At 46.5% G+C, this 16,897-nt stretch overlaps 2 protein-coding genes and 1 pseudogene across 2 annotated transcripts; 2 read left to right on the forward strand and 1 right to left on the reverse strand.

Annotated features, from left to right (window-relative positions):
• Positions 1 to 237: 237 nt before the first annotated feature.
• On the reverse strand, positions 238 to 8,768 carry CENPO (centromere protein O). Its single transcript, XM_056853628.1, has 6 exons — positions 8,673 to 8,768; positions 5,858 to 6,027; positions 3,806 to 3,935; positions 3,058 to 3,317; positions 1,023 to 1,194; positions 238 to 416 (listed from the first exon to the last, which is right to left on the reverse strand). Exons 1-6 carry the CDS (start codon positions 8,701 to 8,703, stop codon positions 238 to 240), a joined length of 942 nt encoding a protein of 313 aa, XP_056709606.1. The 5' UTR covers positions 8,704 to 8,768.
• Positions 7,556 to 7,674, forward strand: LOC130481296 (5S ribosomal RNA; annotated as a pseudogene).
• A 2,198-nt stretch (positions 8,769 to 10,966) lies between the features above and the next one.
• Positions 10,967 to 13,137, forward strand: PTRHD1 (peptidyl-tRNA hydrolase domain containing 1). The gene is made up of 2 exons (XM_056853629.1): positions 10,967 to 11,166; positions 12,933 to 13,137. Exons 1-2 carry the CDS (start codon positions 10,972 to 10,974, stop codon positions 13,101 to 13,103), a joined length of 366 nt encoding a protein of 121 aa, XP_056709607.1. The 5' UTR covers positions 10,967 to 10,971; the 3' UTR covers positions 13,104 to 13,137.
• Positions 13,138 to 16,897: the final 3,760 nt, after the last annotated feature.

Consider the following 16,897-nt stretch of genomic DNA (forward strand, 5'->3'; position numbering starts at 1 on the left):
GAGAGACTGCTTGAGTCCCCAGAGGTCTTCCTACTCCTTGTTTTCTTTCATCCAGGTATTCATTGCACATCTTTGAAAGCTCTTTGAAAGTTCATGAGGGAGATGGATCTCTGAGCATCCCAGTGATGGCTGCAGCAAAAGAAAAGACCAGCCCTTCAGCAACACACACAGCAGAAAGGTCTTCTGGGCAGGAGACAGCTGCTGGCAGAGATCTGGATTCTCTCCACCTAGAAAGGGTTACACAGCAGTAGCCTTGCCGCAGCCTGAAGGTACGCCTTTCGAGGAAGCAGACAACTCCCGGGGACTCAGGCTTTCTGTTGAGTCAGTGAAGGATCTGAAGACCTCGTGAAGAGTCTTCTGGTGGAATAAGGCCTGGTGACTGGCTGCCATCTCTGCCTCTGAAGCCACAGCACCTTCTGTTGGTAGACAAGAACAAGTGAGTGCGCGACCAAATCAATGCATGGGAACCGTTTGCTCTCTACTCCCTTTCATTCTTTCCTGCAGTGTTTTGGCTGGACACCTTTTATTGCCCCTGAGCCACAGGGAGGCTATCTGTTGAAATAATAAAACACATTTTCATAGGTTGACAAAACACATCCTATTCACCCTTCAATATCTAAGAGGGAAGTTTGTTTAAAGGCCATAAACAACCCTGCCTCTTTTCCACGAAGATCAAGGACTGCAGCTTGATCACTACTCTCAGGAAGAAAAGAGCAATGTTACTTGTTACACAGTCTGGTGTGCACGATCACACACAGGCACCACTCTTGTAATGCACACAGCGGCTGGGGGCAACCTTCTGTCAGCAAGATTGCTGCCAAGTCTCAGCCAGTGCAAAAAGAGGGGCTCAGACCAGTGGCTTGTCATACAGGGCTGTACCTCAACAGAAGGCAGAAACTGGAGGGGGGGGGAGCTTAAGGACTATGTTGACAAGGTAAACATGAAATGGTTTGTTAGCAACTCTTCTATCATTTTTAAAAACCATACAGGTGTCTTTTCACCCCACTCTGCAGTTTTCTCACCTTTACATGCCACGGTGGCTTCAGATGGGAGGAAGCACAAGGGGTCTCCATACGTTAGCTTGGCTGAGAAGGGAAAAGTCTTGCCTCCTGGTCCCACACTATAGCTGAACTCCAGCAGATTGTACAGAGAATTCCCCTGCAAGGGCCCTGCGAGGAAAGCAGCAAAATGCTCCTGCAAGCAAAGAGGGGGAGAACTGTACGAGAGCCAGTCACAGGGTGCAAACGTCCCGCTTCCCAGACTCGCACGAAACTCAGAATGCAAAGGGTTCCAATGGGCAAAAGACAGCAGAATGTCAGATGTCAGCTTAGATTTGTGGACTGCTCTGCTTCGTTCAGGATTCGAGCCTGCCTTATTCAGAAGTCCGCCAACCTGAAGGAAAAAGCCTGTGTAGGACACCCGTTTCTCAATCCAGACAGGCAGGACAAATCGAAGCCCTAATTCCAGTTGAAAGGGGAGAAAACCACATATCAGTGGAAAGGATAATGAAAAATAGGCGCTGCTCCTTTCTGGCTGTTTCTGAAGCCCACAAACTTCACAGAATGGAAGAATCGGCCATCTTGTCTCCTGGCCTAACCCTGCTATGGGATGATAGGCAGAGCAGCTTTGCTCCCCCATCTTTCTTTCCAGATATTAACTGGAGGGATCCAAATCTATTGCAATATTTGATGGGGAAGCAGAGCCATTGCCCTCATGTGGCTGTTCCATGACCTTGGGGTTAACTAGACTCCTGGCTGCATGGGGCAGGGTCCCCTGGACGGCCTGGCCCACGAGTTCCTCTGTGTCTTCTGTGCAGCCCCACGTGGGACCGTGCAGGCCCATGGGTGCCTGCGCAAAAAAGACACTTGATGAACAAGGGACAGGCAAGTACAACCTTGTTTTATGGCTGCACCCTGGAACGGACCCTGTTGTTCAGTCCTGCTCTCCATTTGCAGCTTAAACAGTTTGTGGAAGGGTTGACATGAAGCATGGGCTGCAGGAAAGTGAAGGGCTTAAGAGTAGGACCCTGGATCAAAAATCTTTCACAGCTTCCCAATCCCTTATTTATTTGGGAAACTTGTACGTACACCTCTCCCAGAGTTTATGGAAAGAGCAAACTCCTTTCCCTCACAACATTTCGAGCTTCACTTTGAAGACTGCAGCTTTAAAAAGAGAACATTATTATGGTTATCATTTTAGTAGTCATGAGTGTGTCTCAGGTCTTTGTGTACCTGTGAGCAACCCTGCACCGTAGGTGAAGCTGAGATAGTGACTACCTCGAGCCCCCCCCCCCATAGCCACTTGGCACACTACAGATTAAGAGTGTACAATGGAATGCACACATCTACAGTGCAACAGCTGCCTGCTTTATACATGTGTCAGGGAGTCACAAGAGAGGCGCAGTGGACAAGGAGCACATGGCTGCTTTAAGTGTGGCCGTGTCAGGTAGGGCCAAACGGCCAGCTTTCCTGCCCCCCCTGCACTTCCCATCTAGACATCACACATTCTTAAGTACCCAAGCTACTTTCTGCCAAGCTGATGCATGTGAATCTTTAACCCACCCCCCTTGTCCCCAGTATGAAGAGACTATGAGTTTGGCATCTCACTCGCTGATCCCCTCTTGAGACCCACCCAGCTTGTGGGTGAATGGGGGGTGAGCAGCTGAGGCGCATAAAGGGGAAACTCACGCATAGGGGAACCTAAGCAACTCAGTGGACTGAGCAGCTCTTGCTGGCCGGTCTGCTCTTGCTCAATTCAAAATATGCCCCCTTAGCTGCTGACCAGGAGCACCTGCTCTTCAGTCCTAATGTCTAAAGCGGCCACATGCAGATGTCTGAGCCTTTGCCTTGCAGAGACCCAGGGTGTACTACTGAGCCTCAGTAACATCACTTTATTCTGAAAGATCATTCAACTGTAGGGATTTGACAGCAGTGTAGGCAAAAGCAGACCCAGCTGAATAAGAGATGCGCTGCCTGTTTCCATGCACACACATGTATTCGCACTTCTTTGGAGTGCATTTGAGATGTCAATCATCACGTACAGTTGGGATGCTCCTACCTGTAACTGCTGTGCCTGGAACTTCCTCCCAACGTAAGCGTTCAGGTGATCGGAAAGCACAGAGAAGAAGCGTTTGATGTCTGTCTGCAAATATTCGTCAGCTATTTGTTTCAAGGGGATGAAGGCTGGGACTGTGTGGCGCTGGATCTGGACAGGTTGCTGTATGCGCAGATACAGGTAATAGGAGTCCAAGTAAGTGCCTTCGAACGCGGTGTTAATGCACAGGCAGGCTCCTTCTCTGGTCAGTTTCCCACTGATGCCTTGGAGACAAAAAGGCATCGTTATTCCAGCACCCTGAGAAAATGAGTTTTCAGATTTGGCTGCTGCTCTATGAGAAGGAACACTAAACCACAAAGACGGTTCCATGCTCCTTCCCATGAGTATAGCATGCTGGAGATTATTAAACAATAAATTAAAATAATAGAGATTATCAAAAACAGCATAAGAACATGAACACAGCCCTGCTGGATCAGACCGACGGTCCACCTAGCTCAAGATCCCATTTCCCATGATGGCCACTGAAATGACCCCAGCCCCATGGCAGGAAGGTCAAAGATGACTCCTGCTGTTGCTCCACACCCATTGGCACTCAGAGGTACCCTTTCTAAGCAGTGACGTTCCATTTACCTACCATGGCTAATCGATGATGGCAGAATGTCAGAGTTGGATCTTGCCTGCGGAGTCTGTGTGTGGTGGCACAACAAAGCCAACAATCACTAGGAGCAGAGCGTTCAGTGTATCAGAGTACCTGTCAGATGAAACATCTGCAGCAGATTCTTCATGTTCTTCACCTTCCATTCCAGGAGGGCCTGTGTGCTGGCGCCTGCAGCCTGGTGAGTCTGAGTAGTACTTTGGGTGGCATCTTCGTCCCTGATAAGCTACAGAGAATCAAGAAGGGGTGCGGCTCAGAGGACAGCAAGAAGGATGATCAGGGGCTTGGAGACCAAGCCCTACGAGGAAAGGCTGAGGGCCTTGAGAATGTTCATTCTGGAGAAGAGGTTGAGGGGGGAACATAATTGCCCTCTTTAAGTACTTGAAATTCTGTCAAGAGCAGGGAGCTGTTCCTGTTGGCAGCAGAGGACAGGACTCGCAATAATGGGTTTAAATTATGGGCAGAAAGGTACTGGCTGGATATTAAGAAAAAGGTTTTTTACAGTAAGAGTTGTTCAGCAGTGGTATCGGCTGCCTAGGGAGGTGGTGAGTTCCCCCTCACTGGCAGTCTTCAAGCAGCAGCTGGACAAACACTTGTCAGGGATGCTTTAGGCTGATCATGCATTGAGCAGGGAGTAGGACTAGATGGCCTGTATGGCCCCTTCTGGCTCTGTGATGCTATGTTCTGCAGGAAGAAATCAACCCACAGAAACACTTTAGTGGATCCAAGGCAAGACAGAAAGAAAGAAAAGATCAAGTATCACAGTCACTCCTGATTTCCCCAATCAGATCAGATCTGCTAATTCCTGTAGAATTGGAACAGGCTGGAATGCACACCTCAAACACCTTTAACCAAATTTCCACCGTGCTCCTCCAGCCCAGTTAACTGAGCTCACACTTTCCTGCAGCTTTCATATGACTAATATAATCACTTGACAGTGAAAAAGCTGTTATCATCAGCTTTCATGTGACAAGCCATCATAGATCGTTACCACTTGTAATTACAGGCAATTACCAACAATGGCAGCCAGGCAGGACGATGACAGGCTTTCCGTGGGTTGGCTGGCACTGAAATTGCAGGTTGGCACTCAAAAGTACCATGACTCAGAACTGGAAGGGGCCAGGAGGAAAGCTGTTCCATGCCTTGGCTTCCAAGGCTGTCTGTCCATCGATCTATTAAGCCCCCCTCCCCCAACAGAAACCCCCTCTGTTGCACTCCAGGCCACAAGCACAGAGCTCCAAATGAACCAGGCTAAGCTGCAAGGGAAAGGATGCCCCCCCGCACTCCTCCTAACCTGATCTCATCCTTGTGCATGGAAAAATTACTTTGTGACTTCTAATATGGCGAGTCCCTGCTAGCCTGAGGACACATACCCCTAGCCATCACTCCAACTCGTCACCTGTCTGTAGGTTTTGCCTATCCGGGTCTTCCTTTACGACAGCCTTAAGCACTGAATGTTTGAGTCGAATGAAGAGTCCAGGAGGGTGCCTTCATAATGGAATAGTAGTCTATTGCAATGATTATTCTACACATTGCCCTGTGTTTTTTACCGTACCATCTTCCACCTTTGTAATTCCACTTATTACGCTGTTCATAGTACAACTTGCCTTGGGCAGCTAGTCGTCCTCATTGTCTTTTAATTCTGTACTACAGCACAGTTCATTGCATGTCTTATGCTGTATGACTACACTGTTTTTATTCTGGAAACCACCTTCATTCTCAGCAAGGCAGGTGGGCTATAAATAAAGCAAATTAATAAACTGATCTTGAGCACCATGGGACAGGCAGGAAGAAAACCCTGCACAATTCAGTAACTGTGGCAATGTGTTGGAGAAAACCCCCTCCCAACTGCAGCAGACCAACAGGGCACAGGTATGTCTATAAATCACCAGTTACATACAGCTTCTCATATTCAACCAGGTTCTTTACTTCCACAGCTGGTTCAGATAAACCTTCTCTCTCAGTTTTTCAGATCCAGCTACTACGAACTCTGGGCTTTCAGCTTAAACTTGTGTCTTACTTGCACCTGTGCACACACACAATCTTCTTGACCCTCCCCCTATCATGTTACTCCTGATGTATGATGCTTAAACTAGGAGAGAAGCATGCCCTGGGCCCAGGAGGTAATACTGTACACTTTGCACTTACCCCAGAGCGACTCATGTTCAGTTTGGCCTTCAGTTTGTCTCTCTGGCGTCTCAGCTCCTTGATCTTTGCTTTCAGCCTGGTCACATTTTCCTGATGCTGCTCCCCTTCTCCTTGTTTCAGTGCTAGCTGGTGGCTAGAAGCCTCCAAGCTTTCCAGATGCGATAAGACACCTACGGAGAAAAGGTGGACACAGAGAAGGGCAGCCAAAGGGTGCCTTCCATTGCAAAGAGTACAAGTGAAATATCTCTGCAGCAAGGAGATGAAAAACTCAAGACTTGGCATTAAAAATTACAGTGAACAGTTTCTACTTCAGGTTGCAAACAATGCGATGAGAGGTTATCCATACCAACTAAAGGCCTCTTTGCCCCATAAAGAATTTAATATAAGCACAATTTGGGAGATCATGCGCACTCACTCATAAAGACAAAACGGTGGAGTAGGTTAAAGCCCGTTTCACACTCCATGGTAGGGCCCAATGCTCAACTGATAATCCAGATTAATTAATTCCACAGGGTGCAGTCCTATTCCCCCGTGCTATCCAACCTCTATATAAATCCCTCAGGACAAATCATTCAGTTATGGGGTTGGCTATCAACAATATACTGATAACACTCAGCTCTGTATCTCCTTATCCAAATATCCTGGTGACGTGGTAGAGGTCTTGAGCCACTGCATGACTGCGGTGGTTAAATAGTTAAGAGTAAATACATTGAAACTGAACCCTGTAATAAGACAAAGTAACGCTGGTTCGGAAGAGGGAAATCTTGAAGGACGTGGTGCTTCCCACATTCAGTGTGGTTCAGCTGACCCTTCCTGATGCAGCTAAGGGCCTAGGAGCTATACGGGATCTAACATTACTGCCGGAGAAGTTAATGCAGCTGCAAAAATTGTTTTTTTCCAACTAAGTCTGGCCTGGAAGATGCCCCCACCCCTTACTATGACTAAGCCAATCTGGCCATCTGGTTCCATGCCACGGCAACATTGAGACTGGACTACTGTAAAGTACTCTGCAAAGGTCAGCCCTCAAATTCAACTCGGAGTTGGTGCAGAATGCCGCAGTTTGGTTATTACTAGGCGGAGCATGCATATTATTCCCATTTTTGCAGTCACTCCATTGGCTGCCCATCAGTTACCAGGTTTAATTCAAGGTACTGGCTACAATATACAAAGCTCTTCACAGCCTTGGTCCTCATAGCTGCAGAACCACCTTTCCTTTTCTGCTCTGCCAGAACAGCTTCACCCATCTGATCAGTGCGTTCTACAGGTGACAGCTTGCAAATGGGCAAGATCAACAAATGCCCAAACACCTGCATTCTCTGTTATGGCATCCACCTTATGGAACTGCCTGCTGATGAGGTCAGGAAGGCTTCTGCTCTGGTATTACACAAATAATACAAATCTGAATTATTCAGGACAGCATTTTTACAAAATTTGGGAAGCTGTTTTAATAAAGGGAAAGGGACTGATGTTATCTGTTGCTGCCTTTATTATCCTAGTATGTAATTTCTGCATTGTTTAATTTGTCATGTTAATACTTTGGCTGGTTTCAGATTTCTACATTCCAAATCTTATCCCATCTTGTTGATTGCATTGATTTACACAATGTAATCTGCCTTGAGTTTCAGTGAGTAAGGCAGACTGTAAGTAACACAAATACATAAATGATATAACACAGACCACAGTGGACCATAAAGAAAGAACTAGGCACATACTACCCTGAACACGCCCGATCTCGTCTGATCTTGGAAGCTAAGCAGGGTCAGGCCTGGTTAGTACTTGGAAGGGTGACCGCCTGGGAATACAGAATGCTGTAGGCTTTAGGAGCCCCGTGGCGCAGAGTGGTAAGCTGCAGTACTGCAGTCCAAGCTCTGCTCACGACCTGAGTTCGATCCCAACGGAAGTTGGTTTCAGGTAGCCGGCTCAAGGCTGACTCAGCCTTCCATCCTTCAGAGGTCGCTAAAATGAGTACCCAGCTTGCTGGGGGTAAAGGGAAGATGACTGGGGAAGGCACTGGCAAACCACCTCGTAAACAAAGTCTGCCTAGGAAACGTCGGGATGTAACGTCACCCCATGGGTCAGGAATGACCCGGTGCTTGCACAGGGGGACCTTTACCTTTAGGCACATTATACTTAGAAAATTGAACCAAAGTGTCGGGGCCAGAAAAATAACCTGGCTGTCTTTTTTGGGGGGCAACACGAATGGGCACCTCGGCCTGCATACGAAGCACCACAAAATCTCCCAGGAGGAAATTTTACAGGTCTCAAGTTGGTCCTACCCATGCCATCTCTAGTTGTAGCAATCTCTGAAGCAGAAGAGGAAGACACTTGAAGAAGGAAAAAGAGGTAATGGATTCTTTCATATCCTGATGAGCTACAGCTGAGGCATAAAATCCTGTTCATCCAACTGTGTCTTGAAACCAATGAGATTTTTTGTGACTACCACTGTTTTAGGAAGACTGTTCTAGGACAGTCTAATCTTAATAACTAGCAGCTTTCTGCTATTTTCAGCCAGAAAGATGAAAGGGGTGAAAAAACAAGCAACATAAAGGAGCAACCAACTGCTTACACCAGGTTATGATTAAATAGAAATTGCCCAAGTCTTTGTGATAATGAGAGTGCCGACTGCCCCTCAGTTATGCATATTGCACAAGGCATAAGCTCACTTGCTCATTTACTAGCTCAGGTGCTCGTGGCTCCCAATTTCCCCTTTCAGGGAAGACGACTGGAAATGTAAACACCTGTCATTAGACCTAGAAGTCCCACGGCTCCTAAGTAGAACAGAATGTCCCCTGATTTCCAACACCACCCAACTTACCATCCCTCAAGGAAGTTGTATGTTCTCCCATTCTTCACTTCCAGTTGTTAAGAAAGCAGAAACCACAAGATCTCCTTAGTTGGTTCAAAATCCAGAAACACAGCTTCTCCCTTGGGCTCCTGAAAAACCATAAACTGAGAGAACAAAATGCTTAAAAAAACCAGTCTTCTTATTCCCAAAATTTAAGATTTAAATAAAAGTATTTTTGTACTGTAAAGCCTAAAAAAAAAGTATTGCCTCAGACCAGTGGTTCCCAACCTTTTTTTGACCAGGGACCACTAGGACTTTTTTGTTCGGTGCAGGGACCCCAAGGTTCAAAATAAAAATTCAGAGAATTTGAAAATAAACTTTAATCATAACTGTTAAACATTAAACTTAGAATATTTGAATATATATATTTTATAATAGAGAACTTTTAATTGAAAATATTAATTTATTATGGGTTTAGAACTTTGTTTTGCGGACCTTAATTTAGTTCTCGCGGACCCCTGGGGGTCCATGGACCCCTGGTTGGGAACCAGTGCCTCAGACAAACTGACTTGTAAAAGCTTATGCTGCAAGTGTCACATTCAGCAGCCAGAGAAAATTATACCCCAAAATACAAACATTAGAAGTGTGGGGCTGTACGGAGTAATTACAGAGAAGTCAGAAAGCCCTCAGTTTGCAAGGCCTGAGCAAGGCTGTTAACGATAAGACATTTTGGAGAACATTAATTCAGTCAGAAGCAACTTGATGGCACTTAACACACACACAGAAAGCCCAGGACAAAGTATGTGACATTATATTACAAAATACCAATGAAAACAATATCCAGTCAAAACAGTAAACCACTCTGTTGATGAATTGGCAACTTCTCATGAATCCAAACAGCGTACATAGCTAAAGAGGAACAATTGCTTTTCATGATGAGCTATCCCCAGTACTTATTGCATCCAAGTTGGATAGCATCAAACATGAATGCTGACTCACTAACTCCATCTTGGAGACTCCCTTTGAGACTTTTTTTTTTGCCATCAACTCACATCTGGCTTATGGCAAACCCTGGTGGGGTTTTCAAGGCAAGAGATGTTCAGAGGTGGTTTGCCTGCCTCCACGTCACAACCCTGGTATTCCCTGGAGATCTCTCATCCAAATACTTGCCAGGGTCGACCCTGACAATATCAGTCTAGCCTGGGCTATCCAGATCAGGGTTTGAAACTTTTTACTGGTCCTTTATTATTGCTGTTGGAAGGTAAGGAAGGTTAAAACATTTGCCTGTTGTCCAAATGTGCCCAATTTTAACATCAGATTTGTGTCCACTTAGTATCCTGCAGAGACTCTCCAGTTTGGCTAAAGGAAATTCCAGAAGGGCATTAGTAAGAAGACAATTATCAAGAAATCTTTGCTATTAACTGACCGGGTAGTCTTTGACAATTCACTGCTTCTCAGCATTATCCCCCCGCGCTACAACATAGCCACAGCACAGACCTATTTTACAAGGCTGTGGTACAGTATACCTAGAATTGTAGGGGCTTGGTTTTGGCCATCGCACAGCCTGCCTGGCAGCCATGCAACTCCTCTGAGCTCTGCAGCCTCCCTCCAGGCAGCTCCTGCTTACAACCTGCTGGCCGGCCTGGCATTGTGTTAGAGGGCTGGATTAGGCCCCAGGCTCACCTCGCGCCCGTTATAATCGATCAACCTAACCCACCTAACGAGTTTGTTGTAAGGACAAAGTGGATAACAATGCAATTAGTCGCCTTGGGCCGCGACTAGGAAGAAAAGCGAGATATCAATAAAACATGAACAGTAAATAAGTCAAGCCTAGATCCAGGAGCGGGGGCTCCGAAGAGGCGCCCACAGGGACTGTTTCTGGCACTGGCAGCCGAAATCGCCAGGCCGCCCCTCTGCTCGCCCAAACCGACCTGTCGTCCACCGCGCGCTCAAAACTCCCGCCGCTCTCCTCAAACCATCATGAGCAACCGCCCACATAAGCACCGCCTTTTCCCGACACACACCGCGCTCTTCCACCAATCATCTCTTCGTATGCTTCTGGCGGAATCCACAGAGGCGCAGAATTAAAAAGTGGGGGAGCGAATATAATTCGTTTATCGTTAGAAACGGCGCTTCGAGTAACCCTCCCCGCAAAAAAAAAAAAGGTATCGAATGATTTCATTTATTCTTCCGTACAGCAAGATGGCTTCCCTCATTGCCTTACCCCCTCAGTACGGTAAGATGACAATGCCCTTTCACCGGGACTCCACTCCTCGGTATGGTGTGACAGCACCCAGTTTCCCAGAATGCCCCGTGTACGTACGGCAAGATGGCGGCGCGCGCGCTGGTGCAGTACGTTGTGCTGAGGGGGGACCTCCGATGCGAACCGCTCTCGTGGCCGTTGGGCGCCCTGGTAGCTCAGGCCTGTCACGCCGCCCTGGCAGTGACGCATGCGTACTACGACCATCCTGACACCGGCGCCTACTTGGCCCAGGGCGGCAGCATGAGAACCGTCGTGCTGGAGGTAAGGCCGGGGAGAGAAAAAGACGTGGGCCAACGTCATATTAGAGTGCCGCCATTCGGTAGGCGCGGTTTGCTGCGCTGGGGGCGGGGCTCCGTTCAGTTCCGTGGCTGCTATGGAGACGAAAGGGCGGGGCTCTTCCCTAGCACAGTGGGGTGGGGTGGGGAGGGGAGGAAAGGAGGGGGCAGAAATTGCTTTTTGCCTATTAGTAATAAGGACATTTATCGTATGTTTTGCCTAAAGGTTCAAAAGTAGCCTCTAGGGCTGACCAGATTTCCTCTTCCTCGCCTTATAGAAACGCCGTATATCCAGTTTTCAACATCAGTGCATTTGTCTAATGGATGGAGGCTTCAGCCATCTGATGAAATGATCTCTGACTTATGACAGCTTATCCTGAAATACGTTTTGTTTTGTTCGCCTTTAACGGGCTACAGGCTGCTTTATTTTGTAACACGTGCAACCATGTTAATGTTGTAAAACGGAATATGTATGTTCATACTATGCGAACAGGGGGGAAGGCTCCTGTTCTCTTCGCTCTGTCCTGCCCGCTCAACTTCCTGTGATTGGCAGTAGCTCTGCAGCCCCTTTCCTGGCTCCTTCCAACCTCTTTAAACATGAGATGCTGGAACCAGAATCTAGGAGATACCAAGCATATTTGACAATACAAATCCGCCAACAGTAAACCACTCTCCAAGGGCTCAGGCCTTTTCATACAGGATTGTCTTTGCATGCAAAGTATATGCTCCTTTGTACATTTATGTAGAATGGGCAAAGCAGATTTTGAACGAGCATATTTTACGAAGAGGAGGAGGAGTTGGTTTTTATACCCCCCCTTTCCTCTACCTTTAAGGAGTCTCAAAGCGGCTTACAATTGCCTTCCCCTCCTCACAATAGACACTTTGTGAGGGAGGTGGCGCTGAGAGAATTCTGAGAGAACTGTGACTAGCCCGAGGTCACCCAGCAGGCTTCATGTGGAGGAGCAGGGAATCAAACCCAGTCGTCTGTTGCTCTTAACCACTACATCACGCTGGCGCTCTTAACTATAAATATATAAAATGCAGACTCTGGATGCTTGTACAAATCCCAGTACTGGTGATGGTCCACATTGTCTCCATAGTCATACCCAAGGGAAAGACAGACTTAATATATATGGAGAAATTGTTCTCTTCTCTCTACCCCCACCATATTCTTGTTGTCATACCTGAAGACTTTTTTTCATTAGACTAAGAAAAAGGTAGCTGACTTGCCTCTCATTGCTAAACAAATCTTATCATGCTTCCTTCTCCGGCCCAGGATTTCTGCCTGTGTTACAAGGTAGCTGGGAGCCACAGGATTGCCTCAATAGCTTGGCTGCATAGGGTTGCTAGCCCTGGGTTGGGAAATTCCTGGAGTTTTAGGGGTGAAGTCTGGGGAAGGCAGGGTTTGGGGACAGGAGGGACCCGAACAGGGTATAATGCCAGAGTTTATTCTCTGCAGAGGCCATTTTCTCCAGGGGAACTGATCTATCATCTGGAGCTCCATTGCGATTCGAGAAGTCCAGGCCCCATCTGGAATGATCCTATTCCATAGATTTAGGCCAGCTCTGATAGTATGGTTCAAGTAAGTCTCCGATATGTTATTGTTCATGTGTATTCTGGCTGACAAAAGTGGAGGCAGTCTGCTCTCCACACCTTTTTGCTGGGATCTCATGAAAACCATCACTGCTGGAGCTTGTTCACAGTGGTTTGCTTGGAGTGCAGACTGATTCTCTTCCTCCCTCCATTTCACAGGCACCAGACAAGAGTGCTTTGACTGCACTAGCTGAGGCCCTGCAGCAAAACAGCATCGATCATAAAGTGTGGACGGAACAGCCTGAAGACATTCCCACTTGCATTGCTCTCCGCCCCTACCCTAAGGAGGAAGTGCACTGTCATCTGAAGAAATTCAAACTGCTGAAATGATCTTCCTTCCCTCTGCTCATGTACAGGTTTGACTGGGAAAAGGCAATTTATCTCCGGGGCTTTGCTGTGTAGCAGGATCACCAGAAGGCATAAGAATTGGCTGGAGAACCATGATCTCACTGCATGTTGCTGGCAACTATATTCTGTCAACCAATGTGTGACTGTAGAGAGAATTAAAGATGTGCTTATCCACATTTGGTGTATGGCTTTCATGTGTTCGCACAAACAATAACCCAGAGGCAAAATCCTTCGTGGCATGTGGTTCTACATAATATTCCTCTTTGGGATTTTGTTAAAATATGACAGTAGTGTTAAGAAGAGTTTTGTTGCCAAGATGGGCTGCAGTGTACACAGCACCTTTGTTTACAACACACACACACAAACTCTGCTTGTGGTAACTGCTTATGTAAGCACTATTATCCATCACATATCAGTGGGTGGCCCCTCTGTGCTAACCAAAAAATACTGGGGCAGGATGATACCCAGGGGTAAAGTATTGTTTTGTGCAAACCTGGTGGAGTCCAGATCTTCACAACAATTTGAAACCTTAGAAGAAAAATGACGTATGGGGAGGAGGAGCAAAAAGAGGACAGGGAGGGATAGTGACTTTGGGGGGCTAGGGGGGAGGGGGAGGGAAGTAGATGAGTGGGTTAGACAAGGGAAAAGGAAGAAAATATATGAGATGACTAGAGGGGGAAATGAGTGTGCACGTGCCTGGGGTGGGGAGAAGCAAAGCCAGATGGAGCAAGAGAAGTGAAGCATTGGCAAGTTCTTGCTGCCTTCCCAGCTTGTCAATGTATATTTTATACTGCAGGTGGCACAGCTTGATTGGGAGAAAGGGACGGGTACAGAGATGGTGCTGTCAAGCTCAAAGGAGTGGCCATTGCCTTCTGAATTTTTTTTACTGGTATTTTATGGACGGTGAGAATAAAGCTTGACTGCGGGTACTGATTCTTGAGTTGGGGCAAAGGCCATTTTTGCCACGTTTAGAAAGCGGTTTGGGGTATATTAATAGTTCAGCTGGATCAGACCAAAGGTATGTCCTAAGTCCAGCATTCTAAGTGACCATCTCAGAAGACCTAAAAGCAGGGCAAAAAAGCAATAGCCATCCACTCTTATGTCCCACCCGCCCCATAACTGGTATTCAGATACACCGGTTTTGAATGCAGAGGTTCTAGTCACACGTGATCTGGTGTTAAAATTCAATGATGAATTTTGCAGTCACTTTAGGGGCTAGGTAGAGAAAGAGCAATAAAGCAGAACCCTCCATGGGAAGGGGAAGCTGAGGCAGAGCAGATGAACAGGACTAAAGACAAGGTATTTCACAGAATAAGTAGCCTAGCCAAGAATGGCCTCTGAGAAGGCCTTCAGATTTTTGCATTCTTCATCCGTTGCTCCCATTTACAGCCCCCTAGAAACTTCTTGCCTCCTGACTGTGTGCCAGGAAAGGGGGGGGGGAGGAACGTATCTGAAGTGGAAAACCTTGTATCTAAACCCCCAAAGGACAGCTGAGCATTCTTTTCTGCAAGACCTTAAAGGAAGGTAATTCCTTTAAAATACTCTTTCATGTCCGTTCAAAATGGGTAGGAAACTTCACTGTGAAGTTCCAGCACTCGTTTGCTACCTGGCTGCATGCTTGTGAAGTGGTCATAACACTGGTCCTGTGCTGCAGCACCCAAGGGTGCAGAAACAGAATCAGGGGTTTTACTTTGGCTATTTGTAGTTCACATGACTGCTGCTTAGCTCTGTTTTTGATGGCTGCTGTGTTCTTCTTGATAAAGCTGAAATGGCTGTTTGGGGGCTGCCAAGCAGCTTCTGAAAGGCTCAGGATAGTAAAGTCTGACACCAAACACTAGCGCTATGCTTTCTCCCCTCTGGTATTTCTGGTGAAGGCTGGGGTGCCTGATATCTTGAATGAATGTCATGCTTAGAGGTGGCAAATGCTCTGTCTAACTGGGGCTGTCTAGGAACTGACCTGTCCTTGAAACTGGGCAGTGTGCCAGTCCCAGATAGTGTTTTTCTGACTGTGTCTACCAGCCCCGTGAAATTTTAGTTTCTCCATGGTAGTTCAAGTCAATGCTCATTCTGCACAGCTTTGAAAGGGAAACTTGCTTTCTGTAGGACCTATCCATATTTTGTAATCAGGGCAGAATGGGGAGGGGGAAGAATGTGCCTGCTATTTGGTTCAGATTCTAGCAAAGACTCACATCCTTCTGCTGAGTGTCCTGGACTTTAACAACATTCAAAGACTTACCTATGTAATATCTGTGAGAGAACTTGAGCATGCCTGTCCAGGTATCCATTCTTTGCTCTTTAGAATGGCCTTGAACATCCTCTTGGTTATCCTGTCTTAGTGGAGATCACCCTCCATTGACAGCATTGTGTGGTGGAAAGTGCCATCAAGGGTTTTCAAGAGAAGGGACATCAGAGGTGGTTTGCCACTGCCTCCCATCCAGGTACTAACCAGGGGTGATCCTGCTTAGCTTTCAAGATTGGGCTAGCCTGGGCCATCCAGGTCGGGGTATTGACAGCATTCGCTCTCTCTTATTTCTTGGTCCCCACCCCGTGAAGATGCTCCTCCTCCAGCCCATGAAAAATCCCTGGTTGTCCTTTCCAAGCAATAATGCAACGGTAGCCACCAACTTTGTCTCTTGTTTTTTAAACTCTTGCAAATTCAATTAACAAAAGCTACACAGTTTGTTTTCACACATCAACAAAATTTCAGAAAGAGGAAGAGGAAAGAAATACCCCCCCTCCAAAAGCAATGCTATTTTAAGAGCAACCCTCAACTAAAAAGAGAAAGAAACCAATTTATACAAGAGGTTTTGAGCTATTTACAATGAAAGGTTCGAGGGGGCAAAGAATAAGCTTGTCTCCCATTCACAGAGAATCGCCTTTTATTATAATAATCATAATCAGTATTATTTTAAATAGTTTCAAGCTACCCTTAGCTGTTAAACACAATCAAAGCAGAGAGAACTGACTGCTTAATTTTAATCGGAAAAATGTTTATCTACAATATCGGACAGAGGGTGCGACTCGCCACAGGTGTCTGCTCTGCTGCTTCCTTTTCATTTCAATGAGGCCTGTGTGTGTGTGTGTGTGGGGGGGTCACTTCAGAGCAGACCCCCCCCCCCACAGATCTCATGGCAATGAATGGGATAATCACAGCAGCGGCCCGTGAGGGAATGCTCCCACAGCCGCCTCTTCCTTTCCCCTTTAAAAATATTGCAATTATCCCCCAAAATGGTACTTTGTTTTCTTGTCAAAAATTATTATATTAGTTTTTTTTGTATGTTCCCTCCCACCCAGTTGTCATATACACAGAGGGCCTCTTTCTCACTAAAGAGGCATTCTATATACCAGCATAAAACATGGAAAAAATGGTGGGTCAAAATACTCTGTTATTATTATTATTATTTTTCTTTAAAACCGACATACTCACAATTGCTAGAAAAAGCTGATTGCACAAACATATTTGGGGGGGTGCAGCGGGTGAGGGTGTACTTTTTTTTTAAGAACAGCTAAAAACATTCCTTCTCAGAGAAGAGACAAGTGCCATTATTCACCCAATTCCTGCTTCGTTGAAGACACTAATCAGTGACAGATCCAGCTGAAACTGAGAACTTGGATCCCCCCCAACACCTTCCCTCACTCCTGTAACCCCCTTTCACAAGTTACCGCCAACAGGGATAAGAAGCCAGCAACTGATTACAAAAATAAGGATCATCTATCATTTTGGCTCAACAGTTCCGTCTTGTCACTTTGCTGACATCCAACACTTACAAAAAAGA

This window comes from Euleptes europaea, chromosome 7, assembly GCF_029931775.1.
Source record: "Euleptes europaea isolate rEulEur1 chromosome 7, rEulEur1.hap1, whole genome shotgun sequence".
Taxonomy (NCBI): Eukaryota; Metazoa; Chordata; class Lepidosauria; order Squamata; family Sphaerodactylidae; genus Euleptes; species Euleptes europaea.